This window comes from Lissotriton helveticus, chromosome 3_1 (assembly GCF_964261635.1).
Source record: "Lissotriton helveticus chromosome 3_1, aLisHel1.1, whole genome shotgun sequence".
NCBI classification, from domain to species: Eukaryota; Metazoa; Chordata; class Amphibia; order Caudata; family Salamandridae; genus Lissotriton; species Lissotriton helveticus.
Window position 1 is genome coordinate 1,362,737,454 of NC_136061.1, and position 25,547 is coordinate 1,362,763,000.

At 47.5% G+C, this 25,547-nt stretch overlaps 1 protein-coding gene across 4 annotated transcripts in view; it reads left to right on the forward strand.

The window, feature by feature from the left end:
* Positions 1 to 25,547, forward strand: part of LOC144823468 (carotenoid-cleaving dioxygenase, mitochondrial-like) — a 501,856-nt gene that overhangs the window by 164,401 nt on the left and 311,908 nt on the right. Inside the window, exon 1 of one of the 4 annotated variants that reach the window (XM_078682004.1) lies at positions 16,033 to 16,649. The exons of the other annotated variants lie outside the window; for them this stretch is intronic. Within the exon in view, the coding sequence (XP_078538130.1) occupies positions 16,616 to 16,649 (34 nt within the window). The 5' untranslated portion in view covers positions 16,033 to 16,615. Of the gene's footprint in view, positions 1 to 16,032; positions 16,650 to 25,547 lie in introns of those variants that run through there. 4 annotated transcript variants of the gene reach the window in all.

Below are 25,547 nucleotides of genomic sequence, written 5' to 3' on the forward strand. Positions count from 1 at the left end.
CCATTGTTGAGAAAGCGGTCAAATACCTGCTTTCAGGTGCAATGTTTTGACAAAAGAAACCATTCGAAATGTCTAATGTTGTTTTATATTTTTTGCGCACAATGTTATTCATTAGTGCTGCACTGTGTGAGTTTTGTACTGCAAATGTTTTGCAACAGGAGTTTAAGTGTCTGTAGTCCAAAACTAGACGATATGAATCGTCTGGCTTGGAGACAGGAAACAAAGGATTGTTCATTTGTGAGGTGCATGTTTCAATCACCCCCTGATATTCAAGTTGATCTAAGATCTCCCTGACTTGTTTTTTAGCTTCTTGCTTAACTGGGTACTGCCTTTGTGCAGTGGGTTGATTTTTTTAACTGAATTTTGTGGTGAGGAGAATCCTCATCCCATCCTACATGATTTTTATATAATGCAGGGGCTTGGGCCACTGCCCATTTTCTAGCAAATGTGTATTTTTTATGAATTGGAATGTGATTTGAGAAGGCAGGCATAATCATTTCTTCGTCATGTGGGCACTCCCTGACAAACTCTGGTGGCCAGTCTTTCTCTGCTAGCAGGATATCATAGCCCTTCGATAGGTTATCCCAAAAGAGACCCCTTATTTGCCTAGTTTTGTCCCCCTCTATATGCAATGTTATTTCATATAATTTATGGGGCACGCTAACTCTGGTGTCTGCAGTTTCCACCTGAATGTATTCATTCGTGTCCACTGTCTCCAGAAGATTCATCAGGATCTTGCGAGCTATGGTCACTTCTGCTGCGCTGTCTAGCACTGTCTGGGCCCATTCTCCGTTTTTAGGTTTCGCATGTCGAAAGCTGCGCAAGCAGCCTTTCGCGCAGGCGAAATCTTATGTCTAGAGTATGTGTGCTCATGTCCCTCCCCTCTGTTCCATTGGCTAGCTCCATAAATGGAGGCTAGCCATTGGAATAGAGATCGGTCCGTCAATGCTGTAGCAGATTCGTGGGCGTTCCGGTGATTTTTAGGCTTTTCCCAACGTCATGAAGACGTGTCCACTGTGGACGTGTACGTATTTTTTTTCAAGGTTTGTTTTTCTCATTCTCATTTCTAATGTGTCTGTTGCCGGGATGGACGTGTCCCGCTCTCCCCCGCAGCCCCGCAACCCCCCCCCCCCCCCCCCGGTGGCTCGCTCCCGGAACCCTGCACTCGTTTTTTTCTAATCTTTTGTTCACGAATATTGTCCATGCGGTGCCTAGTTTATTCTGCTGGTCTGTGGTGAGTGTTCCCTGCACTCTGCCCGTTCCATGAAACCTCGCTGCGCCATGTTACCCCCGAGCTTCTCGCCTCTCGCCCCTCCCCCACACTACCATCATGCAGCCTAGCAGTGTGCCATGCAGGTCGAGTTGCTAGCAGGTAAGCGGCATATTTTAATAGTTTTTTTTATATCCCTTTCCCGCCCCCCCTCCCGCTGTCCGTGTGCCCGTCCCCCCTCCCGCTGTCCATGTGCCCGTCCCCCCTCCCACTGTCCGTGAGCCCGTCCCCCCTCCCGCTGTCCATGAGCCCGCACGGGGAGATTAAGTGTTGCCCAGAACCACAGGATGTGGAGTTGACTCAGAGGCTCGAACCTTGGTTTCGTAGCTCCAAAGTCTGCAGTTCAGCCGTGAGACCACATCCTCTCTTCAACCCCTTCCAGTGATTCTTGTCGCACTGCAACCCCCGGCCGACTGACCCGCAATTATCACAGTTGTGTCAGTGGACTTTATTACCTCCTCCACCCCCCCATACCGGAGCAGCAGCCATTGCGAGGATCACAGTCCCAGAATAGGAGCAGCCGTGGCCCTATGCACAGGTGAGAGGGACTGATCCTGAGTGCCCTGGTATATTGTTTTTTTATCCCCCGCCCTCAGAAGCCCGGGGCCAGCCGACGCAGCCAGGCCTGCGCCCAAGAAACAGACAGCAGCAGTTCACAAAATAAAGGCAGCGAGGAAACGTCAGCGCCCATGCATTGCTCTAGCCTTCCTACGGGGTTTACTTTCGAGAGTTCAGCAAGCATCAGTTTCTGGTTGGATTATGGCTGAAAGGAGCAATCACAACTTTCAGGAAGGGGGGGCATCTGCGAAAAACACACGTCGACTTTCTTCAGAAGGGAAACTCGACGAAATCATGTTGTTTGTGTGTATAGGTCGGTACTTGTTTGTATCTCTTTTCTGCACGCATGGTTTTATTTATGCTGTGTTTGCCTGTGTGTTTGTGCGCTTGTGTGTCTGTCTCCTAGGACCTTACTTGTGTGTGTTAAGGTAGAAATGCACACACGCAGAGGTATTGGATATGGAAGAGGTTAGTCGTGCTTTAAAGACACTGCTGTTTTAGAATAGCAACATTTGACCCAAAAATGCATGGAATGAAAAAAATCCTCTGAAGAACACAGCTTTTTTACCAGGTGAACAGCGTTGTCCGTGTCTTTGTTGCCCCCCCCCTCCCCTCGTGACTCCCGCTGTCTGTGTGCCCGTCCCCGCTGTCACACGGGGCACCTCTAGTTCCCCTTTCGGCCGCTTTGATGTTCTCGTCTCATTGAGCTGCGATTTTAGGGCTGCTCCAACCCGCCCACTTCTCCCTCTCCCCTCTTCCTTACGCCCCTCGAAGGATTACAAATTATTTGGCTTTTAATGTGTTGCGATTGCGAAGCACCTTTCTGCCACCGGTAAATACATTGCAGTTGCAGCAGTAAAGGCTGTGCGTTCTACATGGGTGTACTTTATGAGCACGGAGACCACCTTACGGAATGACCCACACTTGCATTTTACAACGTGGTCGTTATGCAGAGCCTTACTCGTTTGTCAAAGCAGCTTTAATAATGTTTTAAGATGTGCAGAAGTGACCAATCCCGATTCTTGTCACCAGTCATTGTAAAACATCATCAGAGGCACAAATAAAGGTTCTAAAAACTTAACAGCTTATTACATGGTGAGTAAAATTAAAACTCGTGATACACTTGTTTAGTTAGCTTACAGTGCATTCCTCAGCGAATTCCATGCATTGCGTTTCTGCTGGCTGTGCTAGTAAACTCTGCAAAGATTGGCCTGCTGTACACGGTTTGTGAAAACTCGAATGTTTCTTCTAGGAGACCGGATGTTTGCTTTGGCTGGAAGGAGCCTGTTTGTTTTAATATGTTGTACTTTTTTCTTTCTTTTATAAAACTATTTTTTCAAGAAAACCGATCATGACAACATCGTGCAGATTGCGTTTTAATGCCTTACATCAGCATTCCGTTGGCATATTACTTCCTTTACTGTTCAGTGTCCAGCATGCACTGTGCTGGCTACAGTTTGCAGTGCATGTGAGCGGGTGCGCGTGCAACACTTGCGTGCTTCCCCCCCGTGATCACTTTCCCTTCTGGCATTCGCCCCTCCCTTTTCGCCCAGTCCTTCTTGTCACCTCGGCATGCACTCACCCCTTCTTTCTCCCCTTTCGGCACTTTGATGTCCTTTATAAGCACACGCATACTCACACATGCAGGCTCTCTGCTCTCTTTCTCTCTCCCCCTCTCTCACACACATACACCCACACATGCACGCTCTCTCTCTCTCACACACACAGACACACACACATGCACATTCTCTCACTCACACACACACACACATGCACAAACACATTCACTCTCTCTCTTTCTCTCACACACACCCACGCACAGACACATGCGCGCTCTTGCTCTCACACACATCCACACTCTCTCTCCCTCTCTCACACGCCCACGCTCTTTCTCTCTATCCCCCCCTCTCTCTCGCGCACACACACAGGCACTCATGCATTCTCTCTCTTTCTTTGGTGTGTAGTGCCAAAGCACCATTGATTCCTGCTACGCACGGTAAGTCCTTCATTTGTGCTTTTATTATGATACAAGGACCCCTTGCTCCCTGTCAGGCCTCCCGCACTGGTGGCGTGGTGGGGGTAGTGCGTGGTGTGCAGTGCAGAAGCACCCTTGACTCCTGCTGTTTACAGTAAGACCTTCACTAGTGCTTTTAGCTTGACTGTAGTATGATACAAGGACCCCTTTGCTCCCTTTCAGGCCTCCAGCACTGGTAGCGTGGTGTTGGCAGTGTGCAGTGCCGAAGCACTTTTGACTTCTGTTATGCACGGTAAGGCGTTTATTGGTGCTCACTGCTTTCAATAGGGCCATGGCTTGACAGCAGGCAGGCCTTTGCTCCCTGTCAAGTCTCCAGCAGTGGTGGTGCATCATCCATTCCAGCTGCTCAGGGCTGGTGCCTGTTAATGATTCTCCTGCAGCTGCGGAGTCAGCAGTGGTTGTGAAAGGCTAGGGTGGTGTGTGTGCGTTCCCTCACACCTTTTCCTGCTCTACTCCACGCTTCACGCTTGTCCCTCGATGTGTATATTACAGAGGTACAAAAAAAACAGCATTTGAAATACCTAAAACACAAAACACAAACATATTGCATGAGAACTGGTGCCACGGAGCGCCTTCCCTCTCATTGACTGGATATACCCGCTCTCACTACAACTCTCTCTCTCTTTCACGCACACAAGCTCTCTCTCTCACACACACGCATGCACGCACACATGCATGTGTGTGTGTGTGTGGCTCTGGGTGTGTGTGTGTGGCTCTGGGTGTGTGTGCGGCTCTGTGTGTGTGTGTGTGGCTCTGGGTGTGTGTGTGTGTGGTAGTAATTGATGTCTGCTGAGCTCGTCCGTAGGGTACAATAGGTCTCACATTTGCGAGAGAATGGCAATGTAAATGACAATGCCATTTATTTATCTGTTTTCAAAACCAATACATAAATACAAAATTTGTCATTTACCATGCCAATAGCTCTAACTTTTCCAAAGGCGAAACCATTGCATTGTAAATGCTTGTTCAGTTGTGTCCTCAGAATTCTCGGCATGTTTTATTTTAATACTAGATACCTTCTTTCTTGGATATTGTAATGTTTTACTTTGATGAGCAGGTTCCTTGTCTTTGGACTTGACGTGCTCTTCTTTGTGTTGTGACCGTCCTCTTCTTTCCGATTTCTGTGAGGAAGTCTGAAAAGATTGAGAGGGACGTGTATCAATATCTTGATATCTGTCAGGTTTTCTTAATTTATCCCTATCTCTAAGGTTGTATCTTTTCTCAGAGGGCTCTCTGTGGGGAGACTTGCCTTCTCGTTCTGGAGATCTGTCTCTTCGTTGAGGAGACTTTCCTCTGGACTTAAACTGTTTTTCTCTGGGAGTGGTTTGTTTGTTACCCTCCCACCTCTTTTTTGGAGTGTTCAGATTATTTTTAATAAAAGTTTTTTCAGGATTTTCAGTTAGTTGGGGTTTTAGTGGTTTCCCACCCAAACTATCTCTAAATGTTCTTCATAGGATTTTTCTATGATTCTGGCAAGTTCAAAAGGTTGTTCTGCTATATCTGTTTCTTTCAATTTCTGCAGGTATGTTGTATCATCAATTGTCAATTGAATTAATTCTCTGTATGCCTTTGTTAATTCTTTTAGCTTAACTAAAAGTTCTTCGCTTGACATTTTTCCAATGTCGGGATGTGGTGTGTAGCTGGCTAGAACCGGCCATGTGGCTCCTGGTCTACCTAGAGGACCGAGCCTGGTGATGTGAGTTTGATGTTTTAGGGCGCCATTAAACCAGAGCATATGCTCTTGGTATGTTAGTGGAATCTCAATGTCCTCGAAAGGAGTGTATTCCTCTGGAGATTCCTCTATTTTGTAATAGTGGAAATCGTGTGTCACAGCATGTGCTGCTGGAAAATGTATCCATGAATAGAATACCTCTGTCTGCCGATATTCGTGGGCCTCTACCACAAATATGACTGTACCACCTCTTGATGATAGTCCATTTTCTATAAGTTTAATAGTTATAGTTTTTCTTACATTTACCGGAATGATTAGAGCATTCTGGTCTTCATTTTGGAGACTTGTGTCATCCGCTAGAAGTTGAGCTGCTATTTTAGCTCTCTCCCTTTCATCATCACTTTCAGTCATTTTACTGACTGAAAGAATTTTTGTTGCAGAGCAGGTTTCAAGGAAACAAAGATTAGGTGCACAATATTTTGGAACACTGTTTCCTTCAACGTTGACTAAACCAAAAACTAATACATAGGAATCTCTTCCTACTAAGTTCCGGCGGATATTAACCCTTTACCCACTCCAGACGTCTATTGGAGTTTTTACGGGAAAATGGGTCTGTGTGAAAAGCACAACTGAGTTACTCTAGTATCTTGCGTTAGATTATCGCCTTACCAAACGTTGGGCGCCATGTAGTGTAGTTCCTATATTCCCAATAGGCTCTGCGCATTGGAATAACATAAACGATAGTTTAGACGTAGGACCGAGGTCGACTAGGTCTCTATTGAATATGTTAGACTTAATTATGAATGCCAGCTAGCTCAGAGGTCACTAGAAACGTTCTCGAATGAACAGGAAGGAGTTAACTTTCCTGATTAGACAAGAAGGGATTCGTTTCTGACAACCGCATAAACATGACAACTTTGCTCCCTCCAGAATAAGGAGTATATCTCCAGAGTCGTGTGAAAACAATAGACAGCTATTTCACTCAGTCAATCGTGCATGCTTAGTTTCACCAGAGTGCAGAGAAATAGAGAGACGGGCGTTTTCAATAAAAGTTGTTATTTATTGAGCAGTCCTCTTTCTCATGCAAGAGAAGTGAATTGCCACAATTGCAATACTTGTCATGAAGTAAAGTGCGTACAGTAAAAGGAGTATTATGAAATAATACTGTCAAAGCATTGATATGGTTTCTGAAACATATGATACTTAAAACGGATAAAATACATACAATTATAAAAGTTGACTAAACGTGCTTAACTGGTGTTTCTAAAATACGCCTATCCCGGTGTACCTGACCTAAGCCTAATACGTGGGAAGGAGTAAGTAAGTTAAGATAGTTTTGCCAAGAATCTGCTTCAAGAATTCTCTAAGGATCTAATCAGCTCCGTACCTTGTTTATAGAATGAAGGAGGTCTTGTATCTCTCTCTCAGGACTTGATCTCCCAGCAACCCGCAAGGGTGACTGGAAACACTGGGGCTGGATTTCTCGGCAGGAAAAAAGACAGCGTCTCTCTCAGTGCGTCAAATGGGAGGGTCGGCTTCCTTCAGCACTCGCATCAGCTGGGCGTCGGGCACGTAGATAGCCGCTCTGCTCCAAACCACCGTGTGTTCGCTTAAGGCAAATGCTGGTATATTTATACCTGAAAGGTGCCGAGTTTGACGTAAGGTTGGACATAAGACGTCACTAAGAACTTACAGTTCTTTCTGGACTCCAGGAGTTCTTGCACAAATCAAAACAAAAGCAGGGGGAATTCCCGGGCTGGTGGAGCCTTGGTTTGTTTAAAGAACGCTTTGTACTTTCAAGGAGTCTATGGGAGTAGCCTTGCCGTATTTGGACTGCATTGGCTATGACTAAATATGGATATGATTCTTATGCCTTTATAAGGATATTATTTGTTATAACCACATAAGGGCATGAATCGGGAATATTTAATTAGGGTCCTAGATACGTTTACAACAGCTGGGCATACAGAAAGAAGCTGTTGGATTTTGTTTTTTTAATTTTGCCCCTCTTGCTGCATTTACGCATTTTATAATCGCTGTAAATTGCAGAGGTTAATGTTAACCAATTTAATGGTACTCATTTTACCGACCTCGGAAGGATGGAAAGCTGACTAGACCTCTTTGACAGTCTGTGTACCTGCAAAGGCGTCTGCTTAAGTAAGCGTCTCCATTAGTGCAAAGAAAGCAGCTAGGGTCACAAGAACACGTGCGCCCTTAAGAACTCAGGAGATTAGGGCATGACAAAGTATTAGTAATTATCTACAGCGCGCTCTAGGCTCTCCATTGCCTTAGCAGTAAACAATATTCACTTCTGGGTGAAATACGGAGTCTACGCATCCCTGTGATCCGGACCTTATAAAAGGTGCGCATTTTTTTTTAATGTAAATATTTGTAACTGGTCCGCTCTTACCCGGTATCTCCACTCTATGTAAACCATACCTTTTTCTTGGAATCAAAGCACTAGGGTCAGATGTGATCACATCTGGTATTGCCCATTGCTGCCAAGTCTATAGAACAGATGGACCTTTACACATCTGAGTTGTTACTGGCACCATTTAGCTATAGATAGGTGCTTGAGGCCAGTTCAGTTCTAGGCTTACACCAAAGTGAATGGAAGCAACCTGTTCAGGAGGCAGGCCAGTACACTTTATAAATGATATATTGCTCACCAAGAGGGACGGCCAGGTGAGGTGTGGGTGCTTTGCATTACGTATTTTTCGCCAGGATCTTGAGAGCCAACAATCCCTTTTGCAATTGCAGAAAGTGCCTAGTGCAATTACCGTGCAAAATGCGATTGGGCTATTCCTCAGCTTGTTTGTTCACCTCTACAAGGTGTGGCTGGTTGACCTGATAAATGCATCCTTTTAAGGTGACATAAACTCTTCTTTCTCACTGAAGCATTAATATGTAGTATTTATGTAGCCCCCGTAGATCTAATAGTGGCTCACTGCGCTTTGGTTTGAAGTATGAGGCTGCTATTGTGCATGGTTAGTAGGGTGTGGGTTAATGGTTGTCTGCCTAGTACCTCTATGTAGGCCCACTTGGATGATGCGGTCCTGTGGCATTATGCATTAGTATGGCTTTGCCACATAATTAATCACTGCCTATACAGTGGGGACGCCTGTATCCCCTAGTAGAACCCGGGCATATTCACATTACAAAGAACAGTTCTCTATACGGATAAATCTACTATTGTAAACAAACCCCTTTTTGTAATGATAGATAATAAATCGTTAACTGCATTATCTGCATATTTAAACAAAAGAGTTTTTCTAGCTGGCACTGGTTGAGTTACTAAACATGGCGGTACCAGTCCTGCACCGGGAAACCCCATCGCAAAGGTTTGCTGGTCACCTTTCAGTTGCTTACTGGTGCAATAGGTCTCGCCTTTGATTTAGTTAAAGCCATTTGCTTTGCTAATGGTATTGTATAGCAAAGCAAATGGCTTTAACTTAATAAAAGGCGAGACCTATTGCATTTTAAATGCTTGTTTTACTTTGACGCATTTACTTTGCTTAAAGATAGAGGTTAAATGGCAAGCTATGTCTTTTGACAAATTGCTGCTTAATCTACATGGAGATTTTTGATTACTTTTTTTCTCTGAGTGCAAAGTGAGAGAATTAAAAATTTGCAAACATTCGTGACAAGAATTTTCAATTCTATTAAGGACACGGAGGCGAGGATTATGCTTTTCTCTATTTCTTTACTGACAGACAGCAGCCAATAGAAACACAGTAAAGAAAAAAAATAAAAGAAACTACAATACCCATCAGTACCTGGGCAACCATAGAGACTAACTCCCTATATAAGTATTCATAGAGGACATTACTTCCTCTTTCTTTGTCCATAAACAGTTAAAGTGAAAAAAGTCATAATGAAACTCAAGGATCTCAGAAGAACAGCCTGGTAAACATCCAAAGGCAGAAGAGAAGATCGACCAGCATAAGGCGTCCAAAGGAACCAAGGACCAGGAGACTGGAGAAGCCGTAGCCCACTCATCTAGGAACTGGACCGCTGAAGGCCGATGAAGCATTGCCAGAAGGACACTCATTTCTGATCAGAGCCTGAAAGAAAGATAGAGTCGTAATACACCATCCCAATACCATGGAATCAAGGCAAAAAGGGGGAGGGAAACAGTGCAAGGAACATCGTAGAACAATACCATAGGTATACAAAAGCATACATGATAAATGCATATAAACAATACGGGTGGGATAATCCTCGCCTCCGTGTCCTTAATAGAATTGAAAATTCTTGTCACGAATGTTTGCAAATTTTTAATTCTATGGCAGGACAGGAGGCTCCGATTATGCTTGTTCAAAGCTGAGCCACCACAACAGAAGCAATATCAACAATAGGCTTGAAATAAAACGTTTTAAACACAGAGTCGGAAGACCAATCAGCGGCCTTCATGATGTCATGTAGACTCACACCCACAGAAAAAGCTTTAGAAGCCATGGCTCCCCGAGCTGAATGAGCTCCAAAAATGGAGACATCAATGCCAGCCTCAGACATGAGCCAACGCACCCAGCGCGCCAAAGTAGCAGGCGTTACCGGTTTAAAGGGCTTCTGCAAAGCAATCAACAACTGACCAGACAGATTTTGTCGAAAAGGAGCTGTACTCACCTTATAATCCTTAAGGCTTTGCACAACACATAACTGCTGATTTTGAGGAAAAGCAGGATATGTCACAGATGACAGGTTACATTTAGTGCATCTAGAAATGGAGAAAGACTCCATCCGGAGAGAACGTCCGACCAGCGAGGTCCAAAGCCCGCACATCTGAAACGCGCGTGCAGGACACCAAACACAATAACATCGTCAACTTTGCCGAAGCTAAAGCTGTTTACGCGACAACAAGGAATTGGGAGACCAAGACTCCAGAAAACGCAAAACAACGGAAATATCCCAAAGAGCAACATACTTTGGGCAAGGCGGATTGACCAGCCGAATGCCCCTAAGCAGCTTAGAAACCAAGGGATGTTCACCAACAGGCTTCCCATCGACAGAGTCGTGGCCTGCAGAGATTACAGAACGAAAAGAATTAACAGTCCGATAAGCAGAACCAGAAGAAGCCAGGGAAGCAAGGAAATTAACCACTACAGCAACATTCGCTGAAGTGGGATCCAGGTCTCGTTCCGAACACCAACTACACCATCGTCCCCAAGCCGAAGCATAACGCTTGTGTGTGTTGGGGGCCCAAGCCTCACCGAGAAATCGTGCAGCATCTCCAGATAAGCCCGGGATTTTCCAGCGTTCCCCGAAATCCGCCACGCAACCAATCGGAGCTGACCCGATTGAATCAAGGGATGCGGATTGAGCAGAGGGTCCAGCAACAAGTTCCACTTCTGGGGAAGAAGGAGCGGCGGCAAGCAACTCATCTCCAGAAGATCCGGAAACCAAGCCTGAGCCCTGCAGAGAGGAGTAATCAGAATGAGTTCCGACTGGAAGTGCTTTGCCCGCGCCAAGACCCTGGGAATCATCGCGAACGGGGGAAACGCATAGCAGAGATGAGGAGGCCAGGTCTGATGGAACGCATCCGTGGCCAGAGCCTCCGGATCCGGACGGCAGCTGTAAAAGTGGGGCAAGTGAGCGTTGAGGCGAGAAGCAAACAGGTCTAGTAGAGACTGACCCCAAATCCGAGAGAGATTCCGAAACACCCTAGGGTGGAGCCTCCAGTCGCTGAAGTCCATCAGATGCCGAGAGTTCCAATCGGCCACCTGGTTCTCGCGACCCAGGAGATACTCCGCAATAAGAGTGATCTTCCGTTGAAGGCAGAAATGCCAAAAATCCTTTGCAATTTCTGCCAAAAGTTTTGATCTCGTCCCCCCGAGTTTGTTGACATACCGAACCGCCGATATGTTGTCCATGCGGAGGAGTATGCAACAATTGGTCGCTTGGGATGCAAGGCAACGGATCGCGAACGAGCCTGCAAGGAGCTCCAAGCAATTGATGTGGAGAGTCAATTCGTCCCGCGACCAACGACCGCCCGTCGTCACAGACCCGCAACGGGCTCCCCATCCCCAAAGACTGGCATCCGATTCCAGTACCACATCTGGGGCTTTCCCGAACAGAGCCCTCCCATTCCAGGCTTCCATGTGGGTGAGCCACCACCACATCTCTGACTTTGCGTTCTCCGACAGAGGAACTAGATCGGAATAACGAAGGCCCTTCTGCAGATGTCTGATCTTCAGACGTTGGAGGGCTCGATAATGCAATGGTCCCGGAAAAATCGCCTGAATGGAGGACACCAACAGGCCGACAATCTGAGCTATCGATCTCAACGACACACTCTGTCTGGATAAGAACAATCTCAACTCCCTCTTGATGGACCTGATTTTCTGGGAGGGCAAGAGGAGTTGACAAGTGACTGAATCGACTAGGAAACCCAGGAGTTCCACTGACTGAGAGGGGTGCAAAACAGACTTGAGAGGATTCACTAGAAACCCTAGAGACTGTAATAGCTCTACTGACCAGAGCAAATGGGTTTGCAATTGGACAGGACATTGGGCCATCAGAAGGATATCGTCGAGATAGACAATCAGACGAACCCCGCGCGCCCGCAACAACTCCACTACCGGCCTCAGAAGCTTCGTGAAGCACCACGGGGCCGACGAGAGGCCGAACAGGAGAACAGTGTACTCGAACCACATCCCCGACCATTGAAACTGGAGGAAACGACGATGAGGTGGGAACATCGGGACAGACAAGTAAGCGTCCTTCAAGTCCAGACGGACCATCCAGTCGCCCTCGCGAAGAAGATCCCTGAGAAGATAGATGCCCTCCATCTTGAAATGCCGATACACCACTCCGCTGTTGAAGTCCTTGAGATTGAGTACCAAACCTGACCCGCCCCCTTTCTTTTGAACGAGGAAGACAGTGCTGACGAACCCTTGAGGATGACGAGAAGTCTGAACTATGGCTCCTTTGGCCAGAAGAGACTCGATCTCTTTGGACATTATCCCGTGATCTAGTTGGGAAAAATGAAGGGGCGAAGGAAGGTGGGTCTGACGAGGAGAACTGTAAAACTCGTTCCTGTACCCGAGGACTATCTACAAGACCCATACATCGCTGGAGATCGTGCGCCAATTGTTTAGAAAAGACTGAATTCTGCTCCCCAGAACAACATCTGTATAAGGAATCAAGCTCACCTGAATTGGAGTACTCTTGACGTCCTCCTTGATTTCCTCCATAACGACTTTTAGTGGCTTGTCCACGACCTTTACGGGAGGGACAAAAATTGGACTTGGAAGAATCCTGACCTCCTCCTCTGTGGGACTGGTTGCCACGATGAGATTGTTGGGCAGCTCCTCGGCCGAACGAACGTCCCTGAGAACGTCCGGCCCTGCCAAAAACCGGGCCCATAGCCCTGCGTAAAGATGATTGTGCCTTGTCAAGGCCACTGAATGTGGTGACAAATTTGGTCAACTCCTTGAGGAAGGGTTGACCAAAAAGAAGACCCTGAGCAAGGGGACCTGACTCGGAAGCTGCCAACTCGGTCAGTCTGGAATCCATTTTTAAAAGGATGGACCGGCGCCTTTCTGTGGATAAGGCACAGCTAGCATTGCCCAGTTGACATACAGCACGTTGAGCCCAACCAATCAGTTCATCCGGGTCTATACAGGTCGCGGATGCCCTAGCACGGAAACCTATGTCTAGTATTTTTGTAAGGGGGCCCAGGAGATCCAAAACCTTATCCTGGCACAGACGCCAAGATCTAGCAATACCCTTTTTGGGGTCCTTTGAAAATTTCTTGAGGTAGGTAATAATGGTAGGGTCCACCTCAGGAGTGTCCGCCAGCTTATCTGCTAGATCAGGGCGAGGACACTCTGATCGAAGGCGCGCTCTCACATCCTGGTCAAAGGGCTGACGAATGTGAGCTTGCACATATTCCGCGACCTCGCTGGAAGGGAGCCAAGTTTTGGAATTGGGATGTATGATATCAGACGGCTCCAATGTAAGGACTTGAGGATGAGACGGGGCGTCCACAAAATGCTCCTTGCGAGCCTTCTTCGCAGGGGGGGGGTGACATTTGGAGCAGAGGAAGAAGAGGACGAAGCGCCATCAGAGTCTGTGGAAGACTGGTCCACCCTGGACGCCTTCTTAGAAACACCACCAGAAGATAAGGTCTTAGCCAATTTAACGAAGTCAGAATGGTGGGGAGTCTTTGGCGACTTAGAGGAGCGTTGAGAAGATGAAGAGGGCACCCAACCCTGTTGTGAAGCGTATTCTGTTAAATGGCGCTTCAAAGGCGCAATGGCGCGAACTAAAGCCACATTCACTGAGTGTTGCACCCCATGATCTAGTGCTTCCACCAGATCATGCTCCATGGAACCTGCAGGCTCCTCATCATAATACTCTTCCATAATCACAAGGGATTATAATATGCCCACAGAGGAAAATGATAATGGAGTCAAGAAGAAGATCAGTAAAGGGGGAGTGACAACCCCACAGCAAGCCAGGCGGCAGGGAAACTCTACCTTCGAAACACAATTAAATATATAAGTGGAGGGAGGGCTTGCTCTGAAAAAGCCACTCTAGGCACTGCCTCTATCAATTGTACAGGCCAAGCCCTCAAGGGAGAATAGGCATAGACCAGGGACCTCCTGCGCAGGCTGTGGGCTTCAGGCTCGAAAAACGCCGCCTCAGCGTGTCATCTCCGTGTGTAAACACGGAAGTTACAGAAGTCGCGCTACTGCGCATGCGCTAAATTCTGCCTGCAAAGTAAGGAAATGTTGGAGAAGGCGCGCGGTAGACGCGCGCGCTCACCGGGGCCCCGGAACTCCCACTCCACTGAAGAGACGCGGGCGGCAAGTGCCCGAGACACGGAAGGCGAACTCGCGCTTCCAAGGACACAGACTGCATGCAAAACAGCCGCGACAACCCCCGGTGAAGCGTCGGGACGAGGCAAAGCACACAACGCGACTTTAAACACACCAGGACAAGCAAATGTAGTAAGGAACACTTTGCAGAAACAATAGCACAAATAATGCAAGGAAATAGAAAATAAGCACTTAACTGGCTGGGAAGCAGCAAAGAAAGAGGAAGTAATGTCCTCTATGGTTACTTATATAGGGAGTTAGTCTCTATGGTTGCCCAGGTACTGATGGGTATTGTAGTTTCTTTTTTTTCTTTTTTTCTTTACTGTGTTTCTATTGGCTGCTGTCTGTCAGTAAAGAAATAGAGAAAAGCATAATCGGAGCCTCCTGTCCTGTCATAGAATTGTGTAAAGTGAACTATGTGAAAATCTTGCAGGGAACATGGAGTGTAAAGGAAAAGCTGTATCGAGAGATTTTTTCTAACACAACAAAATGTAAATGCCTGCAGGTGAACTGTATAAATATTTCAGAATATATTAGGAGTTAGACAGCACAAATTAAGCATGTTTTCGCGTAACCAAGTGTAATGGAAACTAAGATGTTGATAGGATGAAAAACAACCAAGACACTTTACTTTTCACCTAATTTTCACACATTATCACTTGCGCTATATAGTTTTATTAGTAAAACTGTATGCCTGTGCAAATGTTGCCGCCATGTCGGTGTAATTGTGTTGTATATAAATGTGAGTGCCCTGCCACCTGATACTTTAAAATTATAGTTGCGACTGTGTAATCTAAAAAGCACAATCCGCTACATATTACACTACACCCTTACAGCTCTCAGTGCTGAAACATCGAGCACCCCCACTCGGAAAATAAGTCGAGCACCATTGGGCATCGTTCGTTTTCTGGAATAGGCAGTGCATTGCTGCACGAGTGACGCGTGTCGCATGCGCACGAGGCCTGTGCAGCCAAAGGTAGAAACAAAAGAGAGATACGCTCGAGGCAGTTCCCAGACCAGAGTAATCAGTGTCCGAGTGTCCGTGGAGGCTACACCTCACTTGGTACCCCGCCACGGATCCGTCCGCAGTGTCAACACTACAGAGCGCTGGTGCGAATGTACCTGCCATAATACCTATGTGCTATGTTCCAGTATTAAATGGTTTGCCTTTGTCTGAGACTATTTAATAAAAAAAATATAAACTAATTTCTGGTCGGATGGCTCAGTGAGTTACATGTATGACAGTAACATGCGGTGTTTTGTAGGCCATGGATTAAAATCCCAAGGGCCAATTTTAACCTTCCATGCTTCTGAGGTCTGCTATTAAGTATTGTATTGTATTGTATCATTATATTGTGGAATTACAAGGAATTACAAGGATTGTAAAATGCAGCTATGCGGTATACAAAACAATGTACTATTTAGATTTAGTAGCTCTTTGAAGACTGAGTAAATATTTGATAGTTCCGTCTGCCTTTGACTTGTCTCACGGCTCAGCTACGAGTGCCTCTAAACGTGCCAACCTTGGAGCCCGAAACTGAACCAATCAAGTACTCCCTGTGCCATCATCGACGTGGAGGCTCGGTCATTCAAACACCCTCGCGGGCTTTTCTCTGCTCTCGTTGTTTTGTATCAAACTAGCGACATAGGGAAACGGACCTTCTGTTATCTGTCCATTCCTCCTCAGACTCGACCAGGGATCATCTGGAACATCAAACTCAGCTCCAGGAGAACCTATGGGGTTTGCACTGCCCAGTCCTTCAATGCCTGCATCGGCCCACAAGATCAGCTAAAATGATTAATACCCTATCTATCTTCCTCGACCTAGGGACCCCCTTTACCGCCCCACGCTAATCAAAAACCGAGGGGAGTCTCGGCTGCCTCTGGCATCTTCATAATTTGAGGTGTACAACGACCTCTTTTATTTCTGAACGAGCACAATCCCCTTATCTGACAAGAGCCCTCCAGTGCCAACAGGAGAGAGGAGGGGCTGAGGAGGGGGCGGAGTCTTGAGCCCATTTCCCCTCCAGCATCGAAAGTGCGTCGGAGGAGAGGTGGTCATTGGGGCGGGCTTTAGGCATGTACAGTAACATGTTACAGATCCATAACGTGTGACACCTGGTGGCACAGTGTGAGTAGGCAGGTCTGATAACAAGGTGCGGATGCAGAGATAGTCAACCGTGGAGCGAATAGAGTGCCTGACACGGCGTGCTCCGGGGACGCGAAGCAGACGAGGTCCCGTGCAGTAGTACGTTGTGATGGGGGCTCTGACAGCAGCGCGAGCGGAGGCAGGTGAGAGGAGCACGAGCCGCTGGGGAGGAAGGAAGCAGAATCTTGGGAGGAGAGGCACGATTCTGGTCTCACCCTTGACCCACTTATGGAACGGGGTGTGGAATAGCGGGTGTTATACAACTTCGAAAGGTTGTGTAACAGCAAGTGCATAGCTGCCAAGGGTTCAAATTGCTATGCGTGATATCTTGATAATTCAGTGTAATTATGAGTGACATTTCAACCACTATGAGTGACACTCGTGAGCAAAATTAAGCATTGACGTCGAGAGAAACATATATAAATATCAGAAGTTACCCCCATTTGAGCAACACGAAACTCTAAGAAAATCTTAAAACTGCTACAAAGCACCAGAAATAGAAGGGCACTAACCTAGTGCAATATGGTTGGGTCTGAACTGGTGTGACGAAGTGAACTAAAGAACGATAATGGATTCAACCCAGATCTGTGACTGAGGAGGAGTGTCTGAACATTTTCAGTGCTCTGTCCATCAATCAATCAGGGGTTTGTAAAGCGCACTACTCACCCGTGAGGGTCTCAAGGTGGTGGGGGAGCGGCTCCGGATTAGTCGAATAGCCAGGTCTTGTGGTCCTTCCTGAACATGTGCAGGGTCGTGGAGCGTCTGATGTTCACAGGGAGCTTGTTCCAGGTCTTGGCAGCGATGTAGGAGAAAGCTCTCCCACCGGGTTTGGTTCTGCAGATGTGGGGGACCTCGGCCAAGGCGAGGTCGGTGGAGCGGAGGATCCTCTTGGGTACGTGGAAGGATACTCTCTCGTTGAGGTATTTGGGTCCGATGTTGTTGAGGGATTTGTAGGCGTGGGCGAGGAGTTTGAAGGTAACCCTCTTCTTGACAGAGAGCCAGTGGAGGCCCCGTAGGTGATGGGTCATGTGTTCGTGGCATGATGTCCCAAGGACGAGTCTGGCTGCGGCGTTCTGGATGGTTTGAAGTTTGTGTAGAAGAGTTCTGTTGATTCCGACGTAGAGTGCGTTGCCGTAGTCCAGTCTGATGGTTATGAGTGCGTATCTGACAGTCTTTCTGCATTCGGGGGCGATCCTTTTGAAGGTCTTACGGAGGATGCAATGGCAGTTGAAACTAGTGGAAGTGACTGCGTTGATCTGGCAGTTCATGGAGAGGGAGGAGTCAAGGATGATGGCGAGGTTCCAAGCGTGGTCAGTCGGGGTGGGTGGGTTCCCGAGGGCCGGAGGCCACCAGGTGGTGTCCCAGGCCGAGGTGCAGGGTCCGAGGATGAGGACCTCGGTCTTATCCGAGATGAGCTTCAAACAGCTGTCTTGCATCCAGATTGCCACGTTCTTCATTCCTTCCTGGAAGCAGAGTCTGGTGTCTTTGGGATTCTTCGTGAGTGAGAGGATGAGCTGGGAGTCGTCCGCGACGGATACAATGCTGAGCCCATGCTGTCTGACGATGGCGGCGAGGGGGGCCATGTAGATATTGAAAAGCGTGTGGCTGAGTGATGATTCCTGGGGTACTCCGCAGTTGATTTCCATGGGTTCGGCGAAGAAGGGAGAGAGTCGAGTCCTTTGGATTCTGCCGGAGAGGAAGGATTGGATCCAGTTGAGGGTGGTTCCTTATATCCCCACGTCGCGAAGTCTGACTGCGAGCGTGCAATGCGAGACAGTGTCGAAGGCTGCAGATAGGTCTAGAAGGATGAGGGCCGCAGTGTGTCTCTGGTCCACTAGCATGCAGATGTCTGTCGTCAGTGGCAGCAAGGAGGGCGTCTCGGTGCTGTGGTTGCTGCGGAATTCGGATTGGGAGGCTTCTAGGATGGAGTTCTCTTCGAGGAAGGTGGTCAACTGGGCGTTCATGAGTCTTTCGGTGACTTTGGCCGCAAAAGGGAGGAGAGAGATGGGCCGGTAGTTTTTCAGGTCTGTTGGGTCGGCCGTTGGTTTCTTGAGGAGGGGTTTCACCTCCTCTTGTATCCAGTCATCTGGGCAGATGCCAGATCTGAGGGAGGTGTTGATTATCCGTCCTAGTTCAGGTGTGATGATAGCGGCGGCCCTGTGGAAGATGTGTGGTGAGCAGGGGTCCTTAGGGGCTCCTGAGTGAGTTTTCTTCATGCTCGCGGTGATGAGTTCGATGGTTGCGGGATCTCAGGACGTGATGGACAGCTTATCAGCGACGGTGGGTAGGGGGGTAGTGTCACGTGCTGGTTCGTTGAAGTTGTCGTAAAGGGTCTTGATCTTCAGATGGAAGTAGGAGCTGAGCTTGTCGCAGAGTTCCTGGGAAGAGGGGACGTCCGTGGCTTCGCAGGTGGGCTTTGCGAAGTGCTGTATGACGTTGAACAGTTCCTTGATCATCTCCTTGTGTTTGCTTTGTTTGCCCTATGTTGGCAGGGTATGCCCAGACGTGGGTCCCTTGCTCACTTTGCCACTGGATTCAAGCTAGCCTGGTTGATGAGGGGTGTTACCCCGAAACCGGTCTCAGGATGCTTGTTTCTGGTCCAGGGAAGACCTGGCTTTGCAGATTAGGCTGGACTGTTCCCATGGGGCACTGGGTCAAGACTGATTTGCATATAGCTGGGTCTAAACTGAGGTGCCAAAGTGAGCTAAAGAATGATGATGGATTCAACCCAGATCTGTGACTGGGGGTGAGTGTCTGAAAAGTTTCAGTGCTCTGTTCTGCTGCTTCATCATCTCCTTGTGTTTGCTTTAGGGCACTAACCTAGTGCCATTGTAAACTGATAGTTTTAGGAATATGCATCATTGGTACAGTCAAGTTCTTTCAACAGGGATGTTTAACCCCTCCCCTGTGCAAAATCGCTGCAGTAGCGTTAATTGAATAATGATTTACCTTGTCACTAGTAAAGTCACTGCACTGCTGCACCTAGGTTAGAAAAATAATGAAGCTGCCGATGTCCTTGAGAAGTGTCTCTGTTAGTCTATGTCTGTCACACTCATTGGCTCAGCCGACTGCATACACTCAGCTGCTGTATAGTTGGGAAGTCAGTCTGTCCCAAGTCATGATGCTGGTGAGGAGCTCTCAATGCAGACTTGATCGCAGTGGCACTGCTCGGATAATATGAGAGGCTTGCCTGCCCTAACCACCACCTGCTCAGCCTCTCCCAGACTCCGCACGTGTTCATGAAGACTTCTAGTGTTGCCATACGACAGCAGCAGTTATTGGGGGCCTGGGCTGGGGCAAAGAATGAGGGAGGGAATAAACACTGGAAAGCACCAGAAATAGAAGGGCACTAGTACTACACTAACCTAGTCACATTGCTCAGTGTAACAGCAATTTATGCATGCCAGTTACGGAGAAGTGTTTAAAAAGATGTGATTAATAATTACAGTAAATAGATTACCTGCTCTCTCAGGCACTTAATGATTATTCATCATCGTCACTGAGTCGCTGAGCCCGGCTGGTGGTGCCGCAGCCCAGTGGGCTGAGTCCCACTCGCTTGTGATACCGCCTCCGCGGTGCCGTCTTTCATGCTGCAACCAGCGAGCACAGCAGTTTGCTGCACTCGCTCTCGTGGCGACTGGCCCCCAGCGCTACGTCATTGACTCGTTAGTCAGCTGCTCTGGGCCTGTCTGTGGCCAAATGGTGCAGGCCTGATCCCTTCCAGATTGGATCCATAATCCATCTTTAGCGCAGACGGCGGTGTCAACAGCTCTCACCCTGGCTTGTCCTGCACTGACAACGCTGAAAGTCTGCCACAACCGGCGTTAGGTCGCGTTGGAAATCTATCACCTCATCCCGCCACCCCGCTGCAGTGACAGCAACGATGTTAGGACTCAGGAGGAGCTGTACATTGTACCTTTAAGAAGGGCGGACGGCAGCAGGAGGACGGATCGTGACTCACATAACCTACTGTGTCTCACTGTCGGTCAGAATCTATATTCACCATTGGGCACTGACTGCGATGTCAGTTTAAGTTATCGGTCTTGGAATGTGTCTCTGCTTGAATACATTGTAGCAGATATAGCCAGCCCTCTTATCCTCTGCTTACCAGGAGCAGTGCCGCTGACTGCCACTGCAGCTCAGTCCAACATGTGCAATATAGCAGCATTCCCCATGTCAGCTGACCTTAGGAGGCGCTATAATGCGTGACAATGCATTTCAGTGCGATGATGAGGATCACCACACTGAAAGGCGTTGAACTAATGCCTAGTGCATGGTACTTGGCAGGGCTGCAGGTGTTATACATCATCAGAAGGGTGCAGAAGGGCAGGTGCTATATAACATTGACTACTCGATCCAGAGATACACCACGATGTACAGATTATTATTATGTCCACTAATTGGCACCAGCTGCAGTGCAAAGCGGTTTATGATGAGTGGCTGGTACACACAGGTAACTGTGGTAAATGAAGATGCTAGGTAGCCAGTAGTATAGGTGAAACAGGATAAGGGTTATTCTCAAGGTAGGAGTATCAGGTTACAGGTAAAGTTGGTAGTAAGGTGCAACATCCATGCTGCTCAGCCTACGCACTCCAACAGAGATTCACTCAACCAGGCACACATAAGCATTCTGTTACCTTATAATCACTTTGGCTGAGCAGCAGGGGACAAAAAACTAAGGGGATAATGCATAGCAAAGACATGGAGATACTGCAGTAGCTTATACAATATCGCTGGGGAAGTTATTTAAGGATAATGGAAAGCATTTTATTTGCTTGCTGTTAGAAATGGGGGTCTTTAGTTGGCAATGGTTTCCACCTTGGTTCAAGTAGGGACCCTTGCTTCTAGTCAGGATAAGGAGGTTACCCCCTTAGACAGCCACTGCTCACCCCACTCGGTAGTTTGGCACGAGCAGGCAGGCTTATCTCAGAGGTAGTGTGTAAAGCATTTGTGTACACATAAAGTAACACAGTGAAAACACTACAAATAGACACTACTCCAAGTATAAAAAAAATAGGAAAGCTTTATCTAAACCAAACGAGACCAAAACAACAAAAATCCAGCATCCATCTGTCAAGATCTCATAAAAAATAGGTGATTCATAAAAATAAGGCTTTTAGCAACAAATAGCTCCCCCTGACGCCCAGTGCCAACAACGCATCACCTCCTCGAAGCCGTGCGCCATCTTTGTTTTCATCGTGTTGGCAAGGTACTGTTCATGAGAGTCCGTGCGACTCTGTGCCCAGCCTGGGCACGGGGCGGTTGGCGGCGTACTTAAAAATGTCCATCTGTCACAAGGTCGTAATAGCCCCAGGGGAGCTATTTGTTGCTACAAGCCTTATTTTTGTGAATAACCTATTTTTTATGCTATATTGACATATGTATGGTGGATTTTTGTTGTTTTGGTCTTGTTTGGTTTAGACAAAATGGGTGGCTAGGTCCCAGGGGCATTGTACAAATAAAGGAATAAAGGAGCGTCGCACAAACCCTCCAGAGGCTTATTATGCCCCGGGGACCACCACCTCCCCGGGGCTATTTTTATTTGAAATGTTGGGGTTGCTTGTTCAGCAGCCCCATGCCCTGGGGACCGCCTTCTAGTCCCGGCCTGCCCAAAATGGTTGCTGCTCACCAGAGACATATTTCTGCCCTCCTGCTGCTGAGCCAAGCTCAAGCAGGGGAAGGCAGAACAATAGGCATCCTGTCACAGGGAGGTGTGACCACCTCTCAGACAGGATTTAGTGTAGTAGGCCTGGGTGGGTGCGCTTGCCAGCAACCGAAAGTCTGCATGAGGGGCATATTTGGGGTTTCCTGGTCAGTTCAAACCAGTCCAAGGAGCTGTTGGCTCCTGCTCTGGCGCAAAACTGGACAAAGGACATGGGAGTAACCTCTCCTGAATCTGTCCAACCCTCTCCCATGGGTACAAAAGGGCTTACCTGGCTGTAGGACCCTAGATTCGACGTGGACAAGATTCTGAACCAGAAACCACTGAATTTCGACCATCTGGACACTCTGGACTTCGCTGGACTTCGTTTGGGGTCGACTTGGTTTCCCTTTCAGTCTGAAGCATCCCTTGGAGTGAAGGAGTCTCTACCCTGCAACCGCAGGCACCACATCACAATTGACCGGTCTTCTGCTCCTGAGCTCATACAGACTCTGAAGGCTCCAGCAACACAGGAGATAGGTTTCCAAGTCCCGAGGTCCGAGCTGCCCTCTTACCAAGTTTGAGGTAAAAATCCCTCGTAGGGGCTGCAATACCCATACCCCTGTGGAATATGGGCCTTTGCATCACATGTGATACATCGCGTGCCATTACAACACGGTCATTACAATGACCGCGTTGTTACAGCACATACAATTACAACTCAAGTTGTTACAATGACTTGCTGTAGGGTTCGTTGGATTTAGGAATAGTATAATTTACTGTTCCAGCTCCAGTGTGTGCAACAGCAGGGAAGGTGTTGGAATAGTAAATTATACTGTTCCTTAGTTTAGCATGCCTCCTACAGCAAGTCGTTGTAACGACTTGCGTTGTAATCGTATGCGATGTAACAATGCAGTCGTTGTAATAACCGCTTTGTAATGGCATGCGATGTATCGCATGCGATCTAAAGGCTGTTTCCCACCCCTGTGCATTGCGTACTTTTGCAAGTGAATATGCTTGTTGGCGTTTCCAAAATAAGCCCCGACCTCTGGCACCATTTCCACCGAAGAACTCCGGCCTCCTCGCACCGAGTGCTCCGTGGGCTGCTGCTTTGTGAAACTGCTTGAGGTCCTCTTGCGACTCCAGTGCCTCCAGCCTGTGGGTCCTCTTGGCGGGTCAACACTGCTTTTCCTGGGCTCCCCTGGATGCTCCAGGCTTGCCCTGACTCCCCTGTGTTTGGTGAGTCTCCTGGACCTTGCTGGTCTGAACTGTAACCTTTCTTGACCTTCTTCGTGGGTTGCTGCTGCCAAGGCTTGTTGGTGCTCCTGCCTTATACCGACACCTCAGCACTCGTCCTCCTTCGTAGCACAACTTGTATCTGGCTCCTGGTCATCCTTGATGTCTCCTGGTCCCTTTGGCTGCAGAGTCAAGAACCCCCTCGTTGCACCTGAAGCACCCAATATCGGTGTGCATTCGTCTACCGAGCCCCTGGTCACTCCTGAGTGACCCAGACTCTGTCACCTCTGCTTTTAGATATCCTTCGCCAAGAATCCACCTTGGGAATCCAACGGACACTTTCCTTCTTCCTAGCAATGGCTCTTCTTTGAAGTCCTCCATAGAGATCGACTGCAGTTTCCGATGGCACTTCAGACCTATGCACCCGGCTTCCCTGGGATAGATAACTCTAGTACTACTGTATCCACAGGTGGGGTGGCTCACCAACCTCCTAACTTCCACAGGGTTCTTCGAAGTGCACTTAGAAGGGTCCTTAAACTTTAAAACTGCAACCGCGACTCTCCCATTGAATTGTACGACGCACGGGTCATGTTCCCACACTGCACCCGTCCCCTGTGGGGTCCCTATTTACTCACCTTGGGTGATTCATTGGGGTCCCAGCGATTCTACATCCTCTAGACACTGTCTTGACTCGAGTCATGGATCTTATATCACTATTTTAGAATATGGTTCGGTCTCCCCCAGGGCCCACTGTGTATCAGTGCTACTCACAACTGCTTCTGTGCTACAGTATTGTGTGCTCCGTGTTTATCTGCGTGTAGCAGATGCTGTGAAGTATTTAGAGTGTGTTATAATAATAACTATATATTTCTATAAATACTGTGTGGTTCTCTTTCATTTAACCATTAAAATAAGATTGCATTCTGGTAAAACAAGCTGCTTAACATTCCTTCAAGACTAAGCCTGAAGGCTGCTCTCCACAGCTACCACTTGGATAGCTTTCTAAGGTTATCTTTGACCTCTTAAATCACCATAAGGGTTGTTTGGACTGGTACAGGGTGCTCACTTTAATTAGTGGACAGCATATACCAAGCCAATTTCTCACAATATATACATGTTTATTAGGTTTATGTATGTGCATTTCCTTTTTCTGCATCAAAACATATCAAACAATAACATGCCCCCATTACAAATAGGAACGCATTCCTCTAAAACAAGCTAGAGATATTACATTTCTCAGTACTTGTTTTCATTTGATTGTATCAGTTTGTGTACCAGGTCTATTATTTTAATTGAAATGTATCTTTGCTAGATGTATGATCTCAGGCTATAATCTATTAGAAACAGTAATTCCATGACTCTTTCTACCTCACTATGTAGCAATGAATTTCAAATGTTCTGATTTTTAGAGCCTCATGCCAAATCTTATTTTGCAATGGGGCACTCCTCCTTCCATAGCAACTGATCCGTTATGGAGGTCATATGTTTCCAACTGACCGACTCTTGTGGCCTTTGGTGCCATATGTCAGCTGCATAAAATAGCCTTAACAAGGTCAACCAAAAACACAGTTTTTTAGGTACATACCTTAAAGGCAGCTTTAGTAGCCCAGGCTAATTTAAACATGACTATGTTTCTAGATGCGGTTACTTTTGTTTGAATTCATGCTATTGTCCTTGGGAAAGACAGCAACTCATCTCTTCTCAAGTAGTGACACAAACTCACTGAAACACAGAACCCAGGGTAACTGAGATATTGAAAGCTTTGAGAGCCCAAGACACCCAGAATTTCTTACACCCTGTTAGCAGTGGTGGCTGGTAGTTTTACCAGGGAGGGGGGCCATACACCTCACTAACACCCGTGCAATCGCTCTCTCTCTCTCACACGCACATGCACACACCCAACCACACACCTTACTAACAAATACACATACATTCATACATACACCAATGCACCAAACATAAAAAAAGCATCAAACTTACCTTAACTGCAGCTATTCGCGAGGAAAACCTCGGAGGTCCCACAATGGTTGGGACTGCTGCCTTCCCTCATTGGCTGACTTAAGGCAGCAGTCACAGCTTCATCACTGAGAGGGATGGGGTCAGTGAGACTGCTGACCCACACCACTCTGTGACAAGGTGTCACTGATTGACACTGGGCCGTGGG